A 19,858-nucleotide genomic window follows, 5' to 3' on the forward strand; every position below is an offset into this window, starting at 1 on the left:
TTTTATTGTTGTTGTTCTTCCCTTTTCCACCTTTGCCTTTGCCCTTGTCAGAGGCAACAAAGACAGACTCCGACTTGCCTTTTCCGCAAAGCATACACTTATCGTGGAGATAACTCACGACTTCCTCAAAAGGGGGAAGAATATCAGGGAAATAAATATTATCCCTAAAAGAGTCAAAGGAAGCAGGCAACTTACCAAGAAGTTTATGGATGGGGATGTTGATGGTGCTCTCGTACTCCTCAGGCTGCAGCTTAATACGGGTGAACTCTCCAATCTTCTCAATCAAGTTATCTGACTCATTGATTGTAAGCTTCTCTAGATCTGACTCCAATTTGGCAATCTTCTCAATCAAGTTATCTGACTCATTGATTGTAAGCTTCTCTAGATCTAACTCCAATTTGGCAATCTTCACTGTCGAAATTCTCCCATACCTCTTCTAGATCTCTATCCACATCTGATGAGCATTACTCCGGGAAGAGACAAATTGTGCCTGTATAGACGGGGTCATGCAATGGATAATGATAAGACGAGCCCGAGCATTCAATATGCTTCTCAAAGCAGGGTCCACCAATTGAGGTGTGGAGATAGCCATCCACACACCGGCTCCTTCTAGTAACAACTGAGTGTAGAAAGACCAAGTATGATAGTTGGTTGCTGTAAGCTTCATGGAGTCACTGACTTGGGGAGGATTGTAGGATGGTATGTGGGTAGGGTTGGGAGAAAGACCTGGATGAGAGAAACTCAAAGAGGAAAGATTGGGAATAGGAACCACCTGTGGAGCGGCGGGAGCAAGGGATCCAGGCTGTGATGGTGTTGGAGAATGAACAGGGGAAGGAGCAACAGTAGAGAAACCTCGTGAAGCCATGTCCTCTGACAAGAAACCTTCTCTGAAGAAAGGGGCTGAAAAAATCAGCAAGTCCTCCTCTTAGGCTGTGCACAGCAAGAAAGGGAGGGAGGGTGGGAAACTAAAAGAAGAGAAAGAAGGAATATCTCTCCAAGATGTAGATCCCTGTCTTCAGCACCTAGAAGAGGGCTCATCCAGCCAACATAAAAATCAGCAATCTTTGCTAAAAATTCAGAAATACAACAGTCCCAAGTATCAGATGAAGGAAACGCAACAATCTTGAGGAAGCCGCTACTCCCGGAAGAAAACGCAGCACCTTCTACGTTGAAATCTGCAGAAAACGCAGCAAACTATTGAAGCCTCTGCTCCAAAACAGAAAACGCAGCTCTCTTCTGCTCACGGGTCAGCGTTTTTTCTCTGATACCATGAAAGAAAGTGAAGCAAATAGAAAACACAGATGTAGGCCCAGGTACAAGACCTGTAAATGCTGGAAACTTATGTTTATTGCTGAAAACTGAGCATGAGGGAAGCCCGTAGGTGCTATACAATGGTAAGACGCAGTAGCAGCTGCTAATGACCTCAAGTGAATGCTAAAAAATGAGATAAACTGGGGGAAAGGGGGGTCAGCCCTTATATGCTCCCCCATATGCTGGTTGGCCAACTGTAGCCGACAGCAACACAATAGCATAAAATGCTATATAAATGCTGAAAAATACCCAAAAAATTGTAGAAAAATGTTGAATGATATCTGCTAAGATATGCCAATGCAGGGCCTCATAAATGGCCAATACAAGCATGAAAATGGTGATGTAGACCCTCTGGAGATGATATAATCCAACAGACCCTCTCAAGGTTGGCCAAGTGCAACTCTCCAGACTCGACCCTTGCATGTATCCCTCTTCTCTTCTCTTTCCCTCATGTGTGCAAGGTAGCATGTCACCACCCAGCCTCCTGTTCTGCCGCACCACCGCCACCCGAGACACCACTTCACCAGAGAGACCTCTCCCATCTACTCTGACCACATTTACCGCACCCTCTCCGACCTTGACCCACAGCTCGCAACCACCCTCCACACATCCAGCTGCAGCCACCTTCCCACATACCAGAGCCACCCCCCAACCACCATGCAGAACTGTCTCGCAGAATAGTTGGTATGCCGAGGAGTGCCATGAGACCCGAGCCCGCCTGCATCATGAGGCAACCCTAGGCTCCACTCATCAACAGGCACAAACAGTCTTCTGACATCTCATAAAGAGGAAGAAGCAAGCCCATGTAGCCAAGCTCAAGCAGGAACTATACCAACTTGTAACATGCGGAAGCTTCGGAGAAGAATCGGTAACTTCAATACTCAGAAATCAGCACTCTTTTCGCGACGGAAATTAACGCATAAACTGAAAGGAGATGTGCAGAAAATAGAGAGAGGGAGAGAGAGATGGAGAGGACACAGTATTGGGTCCCAAATACCCTCTGTAGGGCCCCCACCAAGGATGGTATATTTGCTTTATTGGAATGATGTAAATCTGAAAGAAAATATAGAAATCTTGGACCTTTCTTGGCTGAGAATTCTGTGCCCTTGACCTGAAATCCTTCACCCCTTTGCTTAGCACCCTCTTGGCTTGTCTAGCCTCTTATGCTTGAGCTCTTGGTGAGAAAATGAGATGAATAAATGGGGTGGTGGGCATCTCTATTTATACTACTCCATTATGAGCAGTCGGCCAGTACTACTACAGTCGGCCAACAATAAATACGCCCACGACTGCAAAAATACAGCAATTAATACCTTAAATGCTGCGCATGACCTTACTGCATTGCTGGGCACTTATGCGCATAGGAAACAGGGCTGGGCACTTAGGCGCCTGCTGCCTGGGAGGCTGGGTACTGAATACCCCCTTTTCTGGAGGCTGGGCAGCCTGTATGGGCTGCCCCATACTGGCTTTATACCTCTCCCAAGGTTGGATAACCAGTCGGCTACCCCTGCCTGCCCCAGGGGCTGTCCTACAGCCCCCCCATGGCCTACCCGTGGCTGGTGGGTACAGCCAGGGCCTTCCTGGCCCTCATGGGGGTGGTTTCACACCATCCCCATGCCCACACTACGACTTGGCCCCTTGTCCTAAACACTAACTACTCAGTGATCTGGCATCCGGTACCATACCAGATACACAGTCACTGACATCATTCCAGAGGGAGACTCACAGCGCGGACTGGCACTGTTTCATGTGCAGGAGGACAGTGCACACCTGACCTTAGACTCCTGTGCAAGTCGATGCACACCTGACCTCGGACAACTGAGATGGATCCTTGGCTGACTCGTCCCGGACTGGGCTCACATGGGACCAAATGCCCCGGCTACATTCAATAGAATGATGGATCGCATATTAAGAGCTCCATAAGCATAAACTCTTCATAAATGCAAAGAAGAGTGAGTTCTTCTTGTCAGAAATACATTATCTTGGGCATATTGTGTCCAAAGATGGAGTGCGGATGGGTCCTGCAAAGATTGATGCAATTCGAAACTAGCCCAAGTTGAGTTCGGTGCATGAGATCCGTAGTTTTCTTGGATTATGCTCTTACTACCACAGGTTCATTTGGCACTTTGCATCGATTGCTTCTCCTTTGCATGATTTGACAAAGAAGGCCGTGTTCAAATGGACTAATGTAGAGAGAGATGCATTCCTCAAATTGAAAGATGCAACTACTCATGGTCCAGTGTTGATCATTACGGATTTCCGGATTTGCAAAAGCCTTTTTGTGTGGAATGTGATGCATCTGGAAATTGCATAGGGGCTGTCCTTGACATGTCGTGGCTTATGAGAGTCGTAGATTGCATGATGCAGAGCTATCTCTTGGCATTTATGAGAAAGAGCTCTTGGCTGTAATTCATGCACTTACTATATGGAAACATTACCTTCTTGGGGCTGATTTCACTGTGAAGACAGATCACCAGAGTTTGAGGTATTTTCTTACTCAAACTAAGTTGTCAGAGAAGCATATGAGTATGGCCAATTTCCTCTCTATGTTTCATTTTCAGATCTTGCACACCCCGGGAAAGAAGAATGTAGTGGCCGATGCATTGTCACGAAAGCCGTATGTAGCAGCTATCTCGGTTGCCTCTCATGGGGACTTGTCTACCATGCGTGATTTGTATCATACGGATGCTGATTTTGCCACTATTTGGGCTGATTTGATGGCTGGTCATGCACATGCCTCATATGTGATCAAAGAGGGTTATCTCATGAAAGATAATTGCCTATGTGTGGTGTCTGACATGAGGCAAAAGGTTTTGGATGAGTGCCATGCTCCTCCATATGCTAGTCATAGAGGCATAATGCCTACTACGCACATGATTGAGCGGTATTTCTTTTGGCCAGGTATGCGGAAGGACATAGAGGCACATGTACGTGCATGTATCACCTGTCAAAAGGTCAAATTTGATAGGCAAAAGACACCAGGTTTGCTTCAGCCATTGCCTATTCCCACGCAGCCATGGGAAAGTATTACAATGGACACGTACCCAACAGGGTAATGATGCAATTTGGACAATTGTGGACAGGTTTAGCAAGCAAGCTCATTTCTTGCCGGTCAAAAAGACCATCAAAGCTGAGCATATCGTTAAAATATATCTTGCACAAGTGTTTAAACATCATGGAATGCCGAAGTCCATTGTGGGGGATAGAGATCCCAGGACTACAAGTCTCTTTTGGCGGGCCTTATTTGATAATATGGACACCAAATTGGACTTCTCATCAGCTTATCACCCTCAAACGGATGGGCAAAGTGAGGCTGCAAATTCAGCCGTGTTGGATCTCTTGAAATGTTATGTGGCGGATCAGAAGTCTTCTTGGGAGAAGTACTTACAACTTGTCGAATTTGCATACAACAACACAGTGCATGCATCTACGGGAAAGGCCCCGTTTGAGATTGTTTATGGTAAGGTCATTTTGCCACCCATCCTTCACACAAAGGATGAGATATTTGCAGCTGATGAGTATGTAAGAGACTTGGATATTGCTTTTGCTCAGGTGCGGACAGCCATTGCAAGGTCACAAGACAAGCATAAAAAGGCTGCCGACAAGCATAGAAGGCAATTGGATGTTAAAGAGAATGATTGGGTATTGCTGAAATTTGAGAAAGCAAGACTTGCAAAGAGGCCTGGCAAAGAGGGTGCATATCCTAAGCTTGCAACCAGGTACTATGGGCCTTTTCGAGTGATCGAGAAGATCAATGAAGTGGCTTTCAGATTGGCATTACCTAGTCATTGGCACATACACAATGCTTTTCATGTGAGTCTCCTTCGCAAGTATGTAGGACCGGAGCCCAGTGAAATGGTCATTGAGGATCCACCAGAAGTGGATGAGCTTGAGGAGATCTTGCAACCAGAGCAGATTGTGTATCACAAGGAACGCAAGCTTTTTGCAGGCAAAGTTGTGAGGCGTTACCTTGTGAAGTTTAAGAACTATCTTCCCATTGATGCTAAATGGGTAGATGAAGAGTTCTTCAAAGATTGCCCGCATGTGCTTCAGACATATTTGGATGCATTTCAGTTGCCGACAACTATTTAGAAGCGAGGGAGAATGTCACCATTTGGCCACCCGAATGGTTCACTCTTGCTTTCACACTATGTCCATATTGGATTGGTGTCCATGGCTTATGGAATGTGCCTATATGCATGTGATTGACACGTGTCATGCTGTATAGTTGGATATGATCTTCCGCTGGGACTTGATGTTATCATGCCCGGAATATCTGGAGGACTTGGCTTTCCGCTGGGACTTGTGCCTTCGTGTACATGCCCGGAAACGCCTGGAGGACTTGGCTTTCCGCTGGGACTTGTGCCTTTGTGTACATGCCCGGAAACACCTAGAGGATTGGTTTTCCACTGGGTTTGGTATCGCATATACTTGCCTGGAAACGCATGGTCTTATATGGTTTCATGAACGGAAATCGCTCATGCCAATGCTGCACTGCATAGCATCTTTATGTGCTTGCTTGCGATTGAAATTGCATGCTGTTTTCATGCTTGCTTGACCAATGTGTAGTTCCGGGTAAGGGGACGCCCGCCCGTGAACCGTGCGTGTGAAACTGTCTACTGACATGGTTGTGTGGCATGTGAACAGGTGGTAAGTATTTCCCAATCTAGACTCAAATAGCCCTTAGGACTTAGCCAATATTTATAAGTGAGTGCGTTCCCACTTCATTAAAGTTTGGGCGCCCAAAAGTCACTTATAAATTATGACCGCTTCCAAGTTCACACTCACTGAAGTCCCGAGGCGGACAAGACTCAATGTCCAGGACCTGATCCTCCCTTTTTACTCATAAATGGGCATCTCCCCATGTCCCTTCACCTGATTGGACCCCAATTCACTTACTTATTAAGAGAAAATTCGTGTTTTCTCTTCATGAGGATTTTTGGAGGCTGAAAACTCTGTTTTTCCACCATTTCTCTCCATTTTCCAAGCTCTCCATAGCCATAGCCATACCCAACTTGCTAGGGTGTTTTCCAAGCTTCCAAGAGTGTTTCAAAGTGCTAATCACTCTCCTACTCACTCCCAATGACTGAAATTCAGCAAAACAGCTCTCATTTTTGCTGTAATTTCTGGTCTTTTTGCTGAAAACCCTAATTTCAGCCTTCCTTTCTCAAGTTGAACCATAGGGGAAGCTTTCCCAGGGTTCCCTTCATCCTCTTGAAGACTTTTGTCGCGAAGGATTGCGGCAAATCGAAGATATCAACACTTCTAAAGCTTCCAACGCGAAGGCTTCCACTTGCAACAACTTCTATGAAGACTGGTAAGCTAATTGGACAATGTGTTGTCATTACTTATTCAGTAGAAGGGCAGGACTCCTTGTTTAGCCGCCCTGTGTAGTATTTCTCTTGTCCTATGTGCTCTTGAAGATGCTGCTACCTTGCTTGGTAGAACATAAAGCCAATGGTAGAGAATATGGGCACTGAAGTCGGGCCGGGCATCAAGGCAGCTCCTTGGTGATCTACATCGACATACCATTGTTTTCTAAATGCTGAATTTCATATGCATTGGCATGGAGGATTTGGCAATGGATGCCCGTGAAGCTATGTATTGAATTTCTCCAATAGTAATACAATTTACTCAAGGGAGGGGTCGGCCGTTCCGGCTCATTGTGTGTCTCTTGTCAATTTAGCAATTTACTTCTTGTATATGAGCAAGTGTCCTTCAAATCTTAGTGTATTTAAGTGTATTGATTAGCATTGTGTTCAACCAAGTTACAGAGAATGCATATGATGAATGGAAGCCGATGAAGAGGCCCTTGGTGAGGATGATCTCGAGCATGATTAGGAGTAAGTCATTAGTGCCAAGATGGGGGCTGTGACAGAGGCTCTACTCCAGAGTGTGACATACTGGCCCAGGTTATGGGAGCTCCCACAAGACAAATACTCCCGGCTCGCCATGGAGTCCTCAAGACAACTGGCACTAGATGGAGACATATAGTGCTAGTATGCGCAAGTGAGCACTTGGTTCAATATACATGGCATGCAGATGGAAGTACTCCCCCCTTTTTGTACAGCATAGAGGCACCCTCCTTTGCTCTCGGCTGCACAGAGCTGAACAAGGTCATTAGGAAGGACACTGTTAGATTGGACTCTTAGAGGACCTGGTGCTCACCCACCCAGACCTTGGGGATGGCCTTCTACAGAGATCACCTTCTTCACTTGACGGAGGATAGCTTTATCACACGCCCACACTACATGCATAGTTGTTTCTCGTACGCGTACGAACCTGTTCGTACGTACGAGTCGTACGGTACGATACCGTACGAATTCGTACGATATCGTACGGTACGAGTTAGGTTTTTTTTTTTTTCCCCCCAAAATTTTTTTTTCCTTGAAAAAAAAAATCCAAATGCTAAAAAAAAATAAAAACCCTGCTTTACGAAGATCCCAAATGCTCGCAATACTTCACAACTTTCGTGTCTACTCAGTATTCCATATGGGGTTGTGGAGAGACCTAAAAAATCTGGCGAGCTAGACTGGTAGTGTACACTTGATTGGTAGGATGAGAGAATCTTGCTACATCACTTGGGGATCCCTGGTATAGGTAGGCTAGACAATTAGATTCTCAAGTTATGCACGAGGGAGAACATTTGGACATGGCCATTTTGATCTAGAGAGGAGTCCCTAAACTTATCACCCTAGATGCACTCCTCGTATTTGTGCAAGGACGGTCCCTTAGTTATAAACGCTACACTGGGAGACCTTTGGTATTGCATTACCCATCCAGGTTCTTTTTTGGAGACAATCGGGAGATCCAACCGGGAGAGACACATATCCATGTACTGGTTTCTCAAGCACTGTAGACTCCTCCCTCCCAACCTTCCCTCAGATTCAAGCTTGAAGCTCCATAGCTTGTAAGTGTAAAAAATAAAAACCGTATTTTATCGTACCGTATCCCAAAATTTCATATCGTACCGAATATTCCCGTACGGTATCGTATTTTCGTACCGTGACAACTATGACTACATGGACACACATCTATCATTTGGAGTGAGATGTGTGATTGGCCAGATCCGCTCCTCATCCCACCAGTTGGGAGTGGAGACAGCCAAATATGGGCCAAGGACAGCTGCACCAGAGGATAGGATGTGTCAAGTTTGCCATACACAGGGCGAAATGGAGAAGCAATACATATGTTGATGTCCACTATACTATGAGATCAGGGGGAGATCCACTGCCTCTTCCGAGACGGGTTTGGACCAGTCTCCAGGATCATGGACTTCCCAGATTAGAGATGCCTAGGGCTCTTCCTTCTGGAGCTTCGCAGACACAAAGAGTCACTATTGGGGCCAACACCTCCTTGAGGACCAACACAAACTACTTGGACCCTAGGCTAATGTAGGAGCCCAACCCAGAGGAGTGACACTGGACAAAGCCACTGCGCTATGCAAAGGTCAACGGCCCCGACCCAAAGACCCCTGCCCACATCCGTGCCACCATAGGAGGATCAAGGCCATCATCTTACACCATCACAGGACTTCCTCACGCTGGCTCAGCTTTACCACTCTGAGTGGCCCCATGTAGGATATCTTAGGATGATATGCGAGCCTTATGCTCTTTGTACATGGATCAGCCCTAGCATCTCAGCTTTAGCATTTAAGCTTTGTCATTTTCTTCCATTTTAGTTCATGATGTATTCCATGGACATGATGTAATCCTTTTGGTCTCATAGGTCATTTTGGCCTTTTGTAGACATTAATATAACTTTCTTTCTTTCTTCTCTCTCTTTCTCACACACACACACACACATACACACATTGTTCATAATGTTCTTTACTCCTTTACTAACCTTGTGTACTTTTGTCTGGTAGACATACCGCACCTATCAAGAATGCTATCTCAACCATGAGCCACAAAACCATCCCCAGAAGCCAACTCAGAACCAAGCCACCTCAAAAAGCATACGAGGCTCAACAGATACCCAGTTAAGAATAGTAGCTTGTTTCTTGATTGGGTGTCTGTTGAGCCTCATATGCTTTTTGAGGTGGCTTGCTTGTGACTTGGCTTCTGCTCTGATCCGGGGGTGATGGTTATATGGCTTTATCTCATGGTTGAGATGGCATCCTTGGTAGCTCGCAATGGCTACTCCACGAGCACCACCGTTACCATTTGTTCCCACATATAAGTGTTCTTTCCTCAAACATGAATGTGTTTTGCATCTTTGAATTCTCTGTTGCTCTATCTTGGATATAATTGCCATAGCCAAATGGCAATAATTACAAACCCGGAGATTTCTGATAGCATGCACAGGTATCTGCTTGGGTGTATTAAGTAGGGCACACGCAATATTCAACTTCTAACCGTGCCTACATAACATATCTTTCTTTGCATCATCAAAAAGCTCCTATGACACCCAACACAAACTCCCGGCATACCCTTCCTCTCTCATTTTGAAGGAAAGATCTTGCTTTGCATCATTTTTGTTTTCAGAATGTCTCATTCCCAACCAAAAATGAATGCACAAATCCGACATTACTATCACTCTGTAAACAATGTTGTGGCCTCTTCCATGCTTGTTTTTCCACTCTCATTGCCTCAACTTTGTCTGCTTCCTCCCGCATCTCAGCACCTGCATAGATGTGAGACATTAAAACATAAGCTGAAGCATCTTTTTCATCCAAGTGAATTGCATGTTCAAAGGCCTCTTTTCCAAGCTCCACATTTCCCCAATTTCTACAAGCACCTAACACAATAAGCCACACCACAAGATTAGGACAAAACGGCATTTTCTTGATCATTGCTACTGCCTTGTCTAGTTCGCCTGCACGGCTAAGGAGATCAACCATGCAAGTGTGGTGCTCAAGAATTGGAACAATGCCATAGTCTTTGCTCATGGCCTCAAAGTACGTCTGGCTCATACTAAATACACCTCTGCGACTGCATGCATTGAGAACAATAATAAATGTGACCAGATCTGGCTTTATGTTATCTCCTAGCATTCTGTTAAAGATATGGAAAACATTTTCACTTTCTCCAAGCTGGGCATATCCTGCAATTAGTGAATTACACGAGACTACATCTTGAACCGGAAGCTTGTCAAACACTTGTTGTGCCATGGCAAGCAAGCCACATTTGGCATACATATCAACTAAGGTGTTGCTGACAACAAGGTCTTTTTCCAACAACCCCCTTCTTTCAATCTCCGCATGTATTTCTTGGCCCTTGTCTGTGGCTCCTATGCTGCCACAAGCTTTCAAGCTGCAAACAAACGTGGCAGCATTCGGGGAGACACCCTCACGTAGCATTTTTTCAAAATACTTGAGTGCTTCCTCATCATGCCCATGTTCAGCATATCCTGCGATTAGAGCATTCCACGGCACAACGTCTCTAACTGGAAGCTTGTCAAACACTTGTTGTGCTTCTTCAAGCAACCCACCTTTGGCATACATATCAACCAAGGTACTGCCAACAACAAGGTCTCTTTCCAACAACCCCTTTTTTACAATCTCAGCATGTATTTCTTGGCCCTTGTATGTGGCTCCTATGCTACCACAAGCCTTCAAGCTGCAAACAAACGTAACAGCATTCAAGGAGACACCGTCAAGTTGCATTTGTTCAAAACACTTGAGTGCTTCCTCACCGTGCCCGTGTTCAGCATATCCAGCAATTAGTGCAGTCCACGAGACAACATTTCGAACTGAAAGTTTGTCAAACACTTGTTGTGCTTTGACGAGCAAGCCACACTTAGCATAAATATCAACCAAGGTGTTGCCAACAACGAGGTCTCTTTCCAGCAACCCCTTTCTTTCAATCTCGGCATGTATTTCTCGGCCCTTGTCTGTGGCTCCTATGCTGCCACATGCCTTCAAGCTGCAAACAAACGTAACAGCATTTGGGGAGACACCCTCAAGTTGCATCTGTTCAAAACACTTGAGCGCTTCCTCACCATGCCCATGATCAGCATATCCTGCGATTAGTGTGGTCCATGAGATGACGTTTCGAAGTGGAAGTTTGTCAAACACTTCCTGTGCTTTTGCAAGTGAGCCACATTTAGCATACATATCAACCAAGGTACTGCCAACAAGAAGATCACTTTTCAGCAACCCTTTTCTTTCTATCTCAGTATGTATTGCTCGGCCCTTGTCTATGGCTCCTATGCTGCCACAAGCTTTCAAGCTGCAAAGAAACGTGACGGCAGTTGGGGAGACACCCTCAAGTTGCATCTGTTCAAAACACTTGAGTGCTTCCTCACCATGCGCATGTTCGGCATATGCTGTGATTAAAGCATTCCATGTGACTACATTTCGAAATGGAAGTTTGTCAAACACTTGCTGTGCTTTGGAAAGTGAGCCACATTTGGCATACATATCAACCAAGGTGCTGCCGACAAAAAGGTCTCTTTCAAGCAGCCCCGTTCTTGTAGCCTCTGCATGTATTTCAAGGCCTCTTTCCAAATCTTTCAGCTTTGCACAAGCCTTCAGTAAGGCCACAAAAGTATGCCCGATGGGATGTACAGAATCGTCCTTTTGCATTTTCTGGTACAGAGTGAGAGCATGCTGTGGCTCCCCACAGTTGGTATAACCTGTGATGAGAGAAGTCCAGGACCACTCGTTCCGATACACCAAACTGTCAAAAACCTGGCGGGCATCACGCATGCTTCCAACTTCCACCAACAACAAAACGAGGCAGTTCCCCAGTGATATGTGAGCTTCCAGCCCACTTTTGCGCATGAAGGCATGCAAGCGCAGAGCATGCGCTCGGTCTCTCTCCTTCCTGCACCTGTGCAAGATACATGCGAAGCCCTCAACGGAAGGCTGGAGCAGCACCCCTTCTTCCAAGTAAGGCAGTGCCTCCTCTGAGCGAAGCATCCTCCAACCAGCTCCCGTATTGTTATTCCCTCCTGCTCCACTTTGTCCTCTTCTTCTTGTGCTTTATGCATCAGGCTCTTCTGTTCCCTTAAGCCTTAGCTTGTCTTTAACCCTGTAACCCAAATCTAACTAGTCACTACTTGCTTAAAGCAAGAAAACGAATACGAGCATGTTGTCCCACCGATCCCTCAATTACTCTGTGCTCGTGATCTCTGCATCTCCCTCACACTACTGGACATATTGCACATGAAAGTTGCTCGAGAACAAACCCCAAAAATGGCACAATGTATTGCCTCGTGCTACTGCAGGGGGGTCAGTTAGTTTCGTTTTGAACTGAAGTCTGAGATTCGAAAATTTGCTGCTTTTGGCGTAGTAGCTTTGTTAGGGCTCAGTAATAAATGCTTGTCTGTACAGAGACTACCACCTCCCGTGGCTTCGGGAATCGGCGAGGCTCCTAGATTCCGACCGTACTGCTAGGGCCACCACCAAGGACTACTGCCAAGTCAGCAGACTCCGACCGTGTATGATGGGCATTGGGGAGCGCGGAGAAGAATTTTATAGATTCACGAAGGAAGTCGCCTTCCAAGTTCCGCCCCTCTTGACTAAAGGCCACGGGCCATTTAAGAAGCTCCCACCATGGGATCTATGGATGGGAGCGGTTCAGAGGTATGGGAGCAGATCTGGGCCATCCAAAAAGAAAACTCGGGCAAATCGCTGAGGTGGCAAAACATTCGCCTAAACGGAGACTGACATGGCAGCCACATGGGCTCTCAAAATTTGCATAGCGGGATGGGAGGACAGAGGGTTGTTAGGAGGGCAGCGTGGCACATTGGAGATTGGGGATATTAACAAGAGAGGGCCAGCGAGGGAAACAGGGCCCAGATCATGGCACCAAGAAGGGCAGGGCTTGGGAGGGGGAGAGAGAGGGAGGAGGACGCGCGACGAAATAGAGATGGTCTGCAGTCAACCAAGGCATCCCGCCAACATCTGCAATCTGATGAGGTTAGCTCTGTATTGAATTGTTTATTCAAAAATGTATTTAATCCTCTAATCCTACATGGTATAAACCATGATTCAACCCTTCAACTCTCAAACTTGAGGCATCACGACTGTACAATGTTGTGTGTCTTCATGTGTTAGATAGAAATTGGGTGGGGAAGCACAGGAGAAGGTGCACTTGGGACGAAGGAGCCCAAGGCTTTTAGAGAAGCAAGCATCATTACCGAGGTCAAGCAGGAGAATGCAAACTCGCCAGAAACACTGGTCAAGCAAGTCATTCCAACCTCGCCAAAATCACTGGTCACACAAAAATTGGGTGGGGTAGTAGGGCAGGATCTTAACCTTGATAGAAGGCCACGAAAAAGGTTGGAGCCATACATGCAAGATTATGCAACTGATTTGCATGAAGAGGAGGGGCCATCTAATGCAACCAATTTGCATGAAGAAGAGGGGCCACCAAACAAGGTTGCAGGTCGCCCAAGTCGCCCTTTCCCACATATGCATGCTGAAATTCGAAAAAAGTAAGTAGAGAAAAGATCTAAAGACAAGGATAGGAAATGGTGAATCAATCATGAGAGATACGAGCGTCTTCAATATGCGAGAGCAGAGCAGGCATGGATTGACCTCCGTGATGAGTTCAAGATCGCAACTAAAGAAGATTACATTGCTGCTTGGGTGGTGAAACAAAAGATGGATAAGTACAAGTCAACTGCAGAGGACCGTCTAGCCAAAATCCAAGCGCGAATCGATGATGGTGCCACCAAGGTAGTAAGCTTACCTCTCGCACTCTTTATTTACTCTCATTTTGGTATTTAATGTCTACTCTAGAGTCTAGTTCAGTGCCATGCATAGTTTATGTCATAGCCCTTATGGCCATGGCCCTTGTTTACTTTAATGGTCTTGGTTCTTTGACATTGCCATGTTTCTGTGCCATGGCCCTAGTTCTATGTCATGGCCCTTATTTGTATATGTTTCTCATTGTGTTGGTTCACTGAAATGGCTCTCATAGGCGGCCCTTGTTAAAGCAATAAACTTATGTAATTCTTTACCATGAGCCATGCCTTGTATTCTTCAAATGTTGTACTTGGCTTGAAAATTATACTTTTGCCTCTTTTTTTGAAAATTAATTATAGTTCAAGAGGAACACCTTGCCTATCGTTGACAAATTGTTCCCTCCTTAAAATGTTTAATGGACATGGTTCAATGCAATGTTGGATCCCAACGCGTTTGGACTTTTTTGGAAACCAAACACATGTACCAAACTTTCATAAATGTTTGGAATGTGTTCAAATCTTGAGTGAAAATCTTAGAGCCAATACTTTTGAGTTATTTTTTTAACTCTTCTTTTTAGCATGTAAGGTTTTTTGAAGGCCTTATGATACAACTGACTGATAGTTTCGAGTTTTTGAGACATGTACATGTGTGTGTATGCTGCTTTGTGTGTACATGTTTGTGTTTGCATAATGTAACCACCACGAGCCAAATGTACCACCATTTCACCTTGGTTTAATGGTATGCATGTGGAATCGAATGGATATTTTCTTTATAGTTGCTAGCGTACAAATCTATGACCACATGGTTACATGTTGTCATGGATGACCTTGATGAGTAGAACCAGCAAGGTTCAGGGACCCACGATGATGTTGGGGGCCATGTGAGCAACATAACTAATGTGGGTGATGAGAAGAGAGTAAGTTTGGCTCTATTTCTCTCTTCTGTAGCACAATTCAATTACTCTCTTTTTGGTTTTTAATGTTGTGAGTGTCATGCATAGTGCTCACTAGGTTTTTTTGCCAGCATGCGGGCATGGAAAAGAATGTGGGTGCCAAGAAGAGAGTAAGATTTCATCTCTCTATATCTTTGTTAGCACTATTTCTTTGCTCTCTTTTTGGTATTCAATGTTGAGAGGAGCCTAAGTTATTGTCATGCATATTATCATGCATGCTTGGTGGTGATGGATTACAATGATATGGTCCTAGTTCAATGATATGGCCCAAGTGTACTATCACAGTATGGCATGTCTCTCATGCATTGCCCTAGTTCACCTCAATGGCCCTTGTTTGCAGGATTCGAAAATTGACGAGAGTGTTGGGCAGCATGTGGACATGGAAAAATGTGTGGGTGTCGAGAAGATAGTAAGATTTCCTCTATCCCTATCTTATTTAGCACTATTTCTTTACTCTTTTTACGGTATTCAATTTTGAGTGGAGCCTACATTATTGTCATACATATCAAGTCATGCATGCTTGGTGGTGATGGATTACAATGATATGGCCCTAGTTCAATAAAATACATACATGGCTATAATCCACCCAAATTCATTGACATGGCCCTTGTTCAGTGATATGGCCCTAGTTCATTGACATGGCCCTTGTTTACAGAATTTGGGAATCCACGAGGGTGTTGCCGGACATCATGCTTTCCTCTATCTCTATCTTCTTTAGCACTTTTTCTTTGCTCTCTTTTTGGTGTTCAATTTTGAGGAGAGCCTAAGTTATTGTTATGCATAGTGTATCGAGATCTTGGCTCTTTGTCTTGCCATTCTCATTTTTTGTAGGTGGATGATGATCCACTGCTAAAAGGAACCGCCGTGGATGAGGCATTTGGGTCATGAATATTGGCATACTGGTGAAGAAAGGTCCGGAAGCAGCAGACCAGGTAGACAAACATAATTTTAATGAACTCTACTATGTGTTTTATGCTTTCTTGGGATTGAATGGGTGCATTGTTAAGGTCTCTTTCGTTGCCACTTTGTAGGTGATTAGGGCTACAAGAAAGAAGTTGCAGATTACATCTTCTCGTACAATGCGGACTCGCAGCAACACAGAGCCAATTATTATATAATCGTCCACTTTGTCTAAAGCGAGCAGCATTGTATAACTCACATTTGAGATCTCTAACTCGCATGTTGCATTGGTACTAAGAGAGGGAAAGGGAGGCTGCCACCAATAGCAAGACGTAACGTTGTAAGATCTAGGTTAGATTGATAATTTTGTGTACCCTCTTCTTGTATTATAAGATTGGCGTTTGTTTTTTATTTATTTCTTTTGTCTTGGGCTTTGCATCGCAGGCTGAATTCTAGTGCTAAGATTGAGTTTCATTCCATGAGGTTTAAGCTAGCCGAAATAGCCACTTTTGAAGGCAATCTATGTTGATGAGGCCTCGACTCAGACCATGAATCTATTTGGAATGTAAGTTTGATAGACTTGCCATGTGTTGTTCTTACAAAATGTTGCATGGATGCACTTTGATTGCCCCCTTGCATGCACAGATGGATGGAGAATATGTTGTCGTGCACCATTCTTGAGAAGGTGTTGTTTGTTGATTCTATGTGGTATTCCATGAGCCGAACCTCCGTGATGTCCTCCTCTCGGGCTTCATTGACGGCATCAATGGGTCCAATATTGAATTGTGTTTCTTTCCTATTATTTGTAGGTGTGCCGAAGGCAATAGAAAAGTACTTGGCTGATTTTTTTGCATATAGCCACTTGCTTTTCACTTTGGGTGCTTCTAATGGTTGGCTTGTGTGCAATAGGAGCCATTGGTCTCTCTTTGCCCTTTATGTCAACAAGGACAAAAGGGTGCTTTGTTTGTGAGGGAGAAAAAGCTATTTGCTTTACTTGGACTCTTTGGGACTTACAGACCCAAAGGAGTGTTTGGAAAGCTTGTACAAGTTGGTGTGCATCCTCTTTTACAAGAAACTCATGCCTTTGTGAATGTGCATGTCACAAATACTCATGCAAAGCATGACACAATCCAAGCTTTGGATTTATTCCAACACTCTTAAATGCTTGGCGCCATGTGTGGAAAAAGCGAGTATCCAGAGTGCTCTTCTTAATCTTGCAAAAGATCTGAAGAGCTGAAGATTGTTGAGGTGAAGGGTAGTTTTCTTATTTTTTTTATTGGTGCATGCATGTTGAATTTTATGCATGTTCTGCTGGTACTAACATGTTGAATGCTATGGTTGTTTGTGCATGTTTTGTTGGTGTCTACATGTTGTACATTTAATATATGTGTAATTTTGGGACAGGTACCAAAGCAACCCAAAGGCACAAATTGTGGCTTCTACGTGACGGCAATCAGGAGGTATCTCAGTGCTGGCATACTACGATGGCATAGGCAAGACCTAGCTAAGTCTTTCCTATGCCATCTTGCCTATCTTTGGCTTGTTGGCATTCGTTTGCAGCTCACAAAAGATTTGTTCCAGCATGACAATGTGTGTAAGCTGAAGATGGAGGTGCACCAATGGTGCATGAAATGTTTGGGTGAATCATGAAGAACAAAGTTTTGGGTGCATGTGGAATGTGCACTAGAGCAGCTTGATCTATTTTTGGGGCCAGCCATGCGACTTTGGAGCAACATGACTCTATTTTTTGGGGCTAGCGTGTCGATGCTTTTTGTGCCAGAAAACTCTATTTTTGGGGCCAGCCATACAATTTTGGAGAAGCATCTTGGCCATGCTACAAGTGTTATTTTGTGAGCGACGCACTTATTTTCTGATGATGTGATTATGACCTTGTTAATATTTGCTGTAATGGTATCTGGAAAAGTTTTGCGATAGATTTGTAATGACAATTTATCTTGTTAATCATCCAAATGTAATTATGACATAATTGCCTATTACGCATCTTTGGCATCTTGTTGATCCTATTATGATATTTTTGGAGCATCTTTGTAATGACATTGGGCTCCCTCGAAGTAGTGGTCCCATGTCGGGAAGGTCTCCAGCAAAGTGATGATAAGGTTGAAGAAGCGGATGGTTGCAATCACTGCTAGGTCTGGGACCTGGTCGTAAACGGGCAGATGAAATCGTGGAAGCGCCTGACCATGGTGTCTTCTGTGCATGAGTTCTGTGGTGACGGGGGCGAAAACCAAGGGAAGTTGAATTGTCACGTTGGGTTCTTTTACTGTTCCGCGTGGAAGGTTTTCCAGGCCCACCGTATGCGGATGGGGAGGTAATCCAGGTTGATCCTCAATGCGCGGGGCACGTTGCAATAAACCTCCCAAATAAAGGGCCTGCTGAGGAAGAGGGCTGTCGCCAGGCCGGTTGCTCGCCCATGAGATCAAAGATGATGGTACGAGCAGCGGCGGGGGGGAGGGGGCGTTGGTACTGGTTCAGGGTGGGTGATCACGCCTCCATGTCGCGCGCTTGGCGTCCAGGTACAGGCGGAGGACATGGAGATCGAGGCGGTCGGTGATGTGGTTGATGGGGTGATCATGGAAGTGTTGATTGAGCTGGATGGCGATTGCCTGCTCGAACTCCATGCAGTCCAAGGGATTGTGCCAATTCAAGGGGTTTGGTGGAGGGTCGACTTCCTCGCACTCAGATGGTGGCAGTGGTGGGATCTCCCCTTCTTCGAGTAGTGGAGGGGGTGTCGATGACGGAGGTTGGGTGGTGAGGCTCGTGTCAAGGAACGATGGGGGTCTAGCAGAGGTGGAGTCAATATCCCTGAATGATGAGTGCAGCCCTAAGTGAAGGTGGCGAGGGGGGTGTGGGTGATGGGGGTGGAGTGGGAAAGTGAAGGGGGGGAGAATAAGTTGAGGCACCAAAAAGTGGAACTGTGTAGGTGCTCGAGGGGGGTGGTGGGGGTGGGGGTTGTGTGTGAGGAGATGCCGCGATGAGAGTCCGAACGGTGGAGGAGAGGGTGGTGGTGAAGAGCCTTGTGGGTTCAGAGGTGGCAAGCTACCCTGCCCATCTGTGCCATCATCATTGTCGTCGGCCCCAGCAACGGCATGCTGAGGACCGGCGGGAGAGGGACTCCTCAATATAAATATCGTGGTAGAGGAGGTTGAGGTGGATGGCTCGATACTGCAAGTCAAGGAGCTGACCAGGGATTTGAGGGGGGAATGCCAAAATAGGGAGCTCGATTGCAGTCTCCATAAGGGCGTCCACCTTATGATCGATCGAGCTAGATGAAGGGGCTGATGGGGTGGTTGGCGGGTTGGGCAGCCCGGGCCTCTACCTCTCTGAGCTGTTTGCGTAGGTGATGGAGGGTGGCCTCTGTCAAGTTGCGGTGCCTTGCAAAATCCTTGGTTGTGCGGGCGAGATCTTGCTCTGCAGTTTGGGCCCAACTCATTACCCTCTGATGTAGTCCTCCTAGGACGGTCAGCTCTTAGTGGGCTGTCGGCCGCTGCATGGGCTTGGGTAACCTAGTGCTGAAGCTAAGTAATTCTGAAATGGCCACACCCAGCTGTTCTGTTTGTTGATCAAACTTTGTTTGAAGCTCCATAAACTGCATATATGTCTGGTAGAACTCCTCAGACATTGCGCGCTCCTGGGCTTTGGCTAATAACATTTTCCTCTAGGAAATTTGGGCCACTTCTTGTTGCCGGGAGATGCAGTCGGTCATTTGTTGGATGAGCTCTCGGGCCATGCTAGCAAAACCTTGGGCAAAATTGGGCACTTCTCCCCAAGCCGTATTGATGCTTTCTGCGTAATTCTAGCTAGAGAGCTCAAACTGCCAGTGTGAATCCAATGGAGAGTGTTGACAGTGTTTTGGGTGTCATTGGCAGAAGAGGACCCTACCTGACCATGAGGTGGCATTTCCGTGAACCTGTCAGGGGGTGGGGTCTCATAAAGACTTCTATTTAAGAATTCTTGCTTCTGACGATCTTCTTCCACTTCTACGGCCTTCTTGAGGACAGCTTTTACAGCTACCGCCTCTTGTGTGGACCTGGGGCTTG

The 19,858-nt window shown here is 45.7% G+C and overlaps 2 protein-coding genes across 7 annotated transcripts; one reads left to right on the forward strand and one right to left on the reverse strand.

Annotated features, from left to right (window-relative positions):
• Positions 1 to 9,506: 9,506 nt before the first annotated feature.
• Positions 9,507 to 12,777, reverse strand: LOC147614568 (pentatricopeptide repeat-containing protein At3g16610-like). The gene has a single exon (XM_086781123.1). It carries the CDS (start codon positions 12,173 to 12,175, stop codon positions 9,794 to 9,796), a length of 2,382 nt encoding a protein of 793 aa, XP_086637249.1. The 5' UTR covers positions 12,176 to 12,777; the 3' UTR covers positions 9,507 to 9,793.
• Positions 12,778 to 13,056: 279 nt separating this feature from the next.
• On the forward strand, positions 13,057 to 17,784 carry LOC147614569 (uncharacterized). 6 transcript variants are annotated; one of them, XM_086781124.1, is made up of 10 exons: positions 13,057 to 13,177; positions 13,320 to 13,939; positions 14,972 to 15,010; positions 15,241 to 15,309; positions 15,732 to 15,832; positions 15,932 to 16,151; positions 16,245 to 16,365; positions 16,446 to 16,605; positions 16,710 to 17,048; positions 17,205 to 17,784. In XM_086781124.1, the coding sequence occupies exons 7-9, from the start codon at positions 16,349 to 16,351 to the stop codon at positions 16,959 to 16,961; spliced, it is 429 nt and encodes a 142-aa protein (XP_086637250.1). In that variant the 5' UTR covers positions 13,057 to 13,177; positions 13,320 to 13,939; positions 14,972 to 15,010; positions 15,241 to 15,309; positions 15,732 to 15,832; positions 15,932 to 16,151; positions 16,245 to 16,348; the 3' UTR covers positions 16,962 to 17,048; positions 17,205 to 17,784. The 6 variants fall into 6 exon arrangements, with proteins under 6 accessions (XP_086637250.1, XP_086637253.1, XP_086637255.1 ...); XM_086781127.1 differs by having other exon boundaries at positions 15,932 to 16,140; XM_086781129.1 differs by having other exon boundaries at positions 15,932 to 16,140; positions 17,205 to 17,736.
• Positions 17,785 to 19,858: the final 2,074 nt, after the last annotated feature.

The sequence above is a fragment of the Cibotium barometz genome, chromosome 42 (genome assembly GCF_041138505.1).
Source record: "Cibotium barometz isolate CiBa-2024 chromosome 42, ASM4113850v1, whole genome shotgun sequence".
Lineage (NCBI taxonomy): Eukaryota > Viridiplantae > Streptophyta > Polypodiopsida > Cyatheales > Cibotiaceae > Cibotium > Cibotium barometz.

Coding starts and splice junctions, on each gene's coding strand:
- LOC147614568 (XM_086781123.1), bottom strand. CDS start 12,175: ATGCTTCGCTCAGAGGAGGCACTGCCTTACTTGGAAGAAGGGGTGCTG.
- LOC147614569 (XM_086781124.1), top strand. Junction 16,606..16,709: donor GTGTTTCTTTCCTATTATTT/GTAGGTGTGCCG, acceptor TGTGTGCAATAG/GAGCCATTGGTCTCTCTTTG.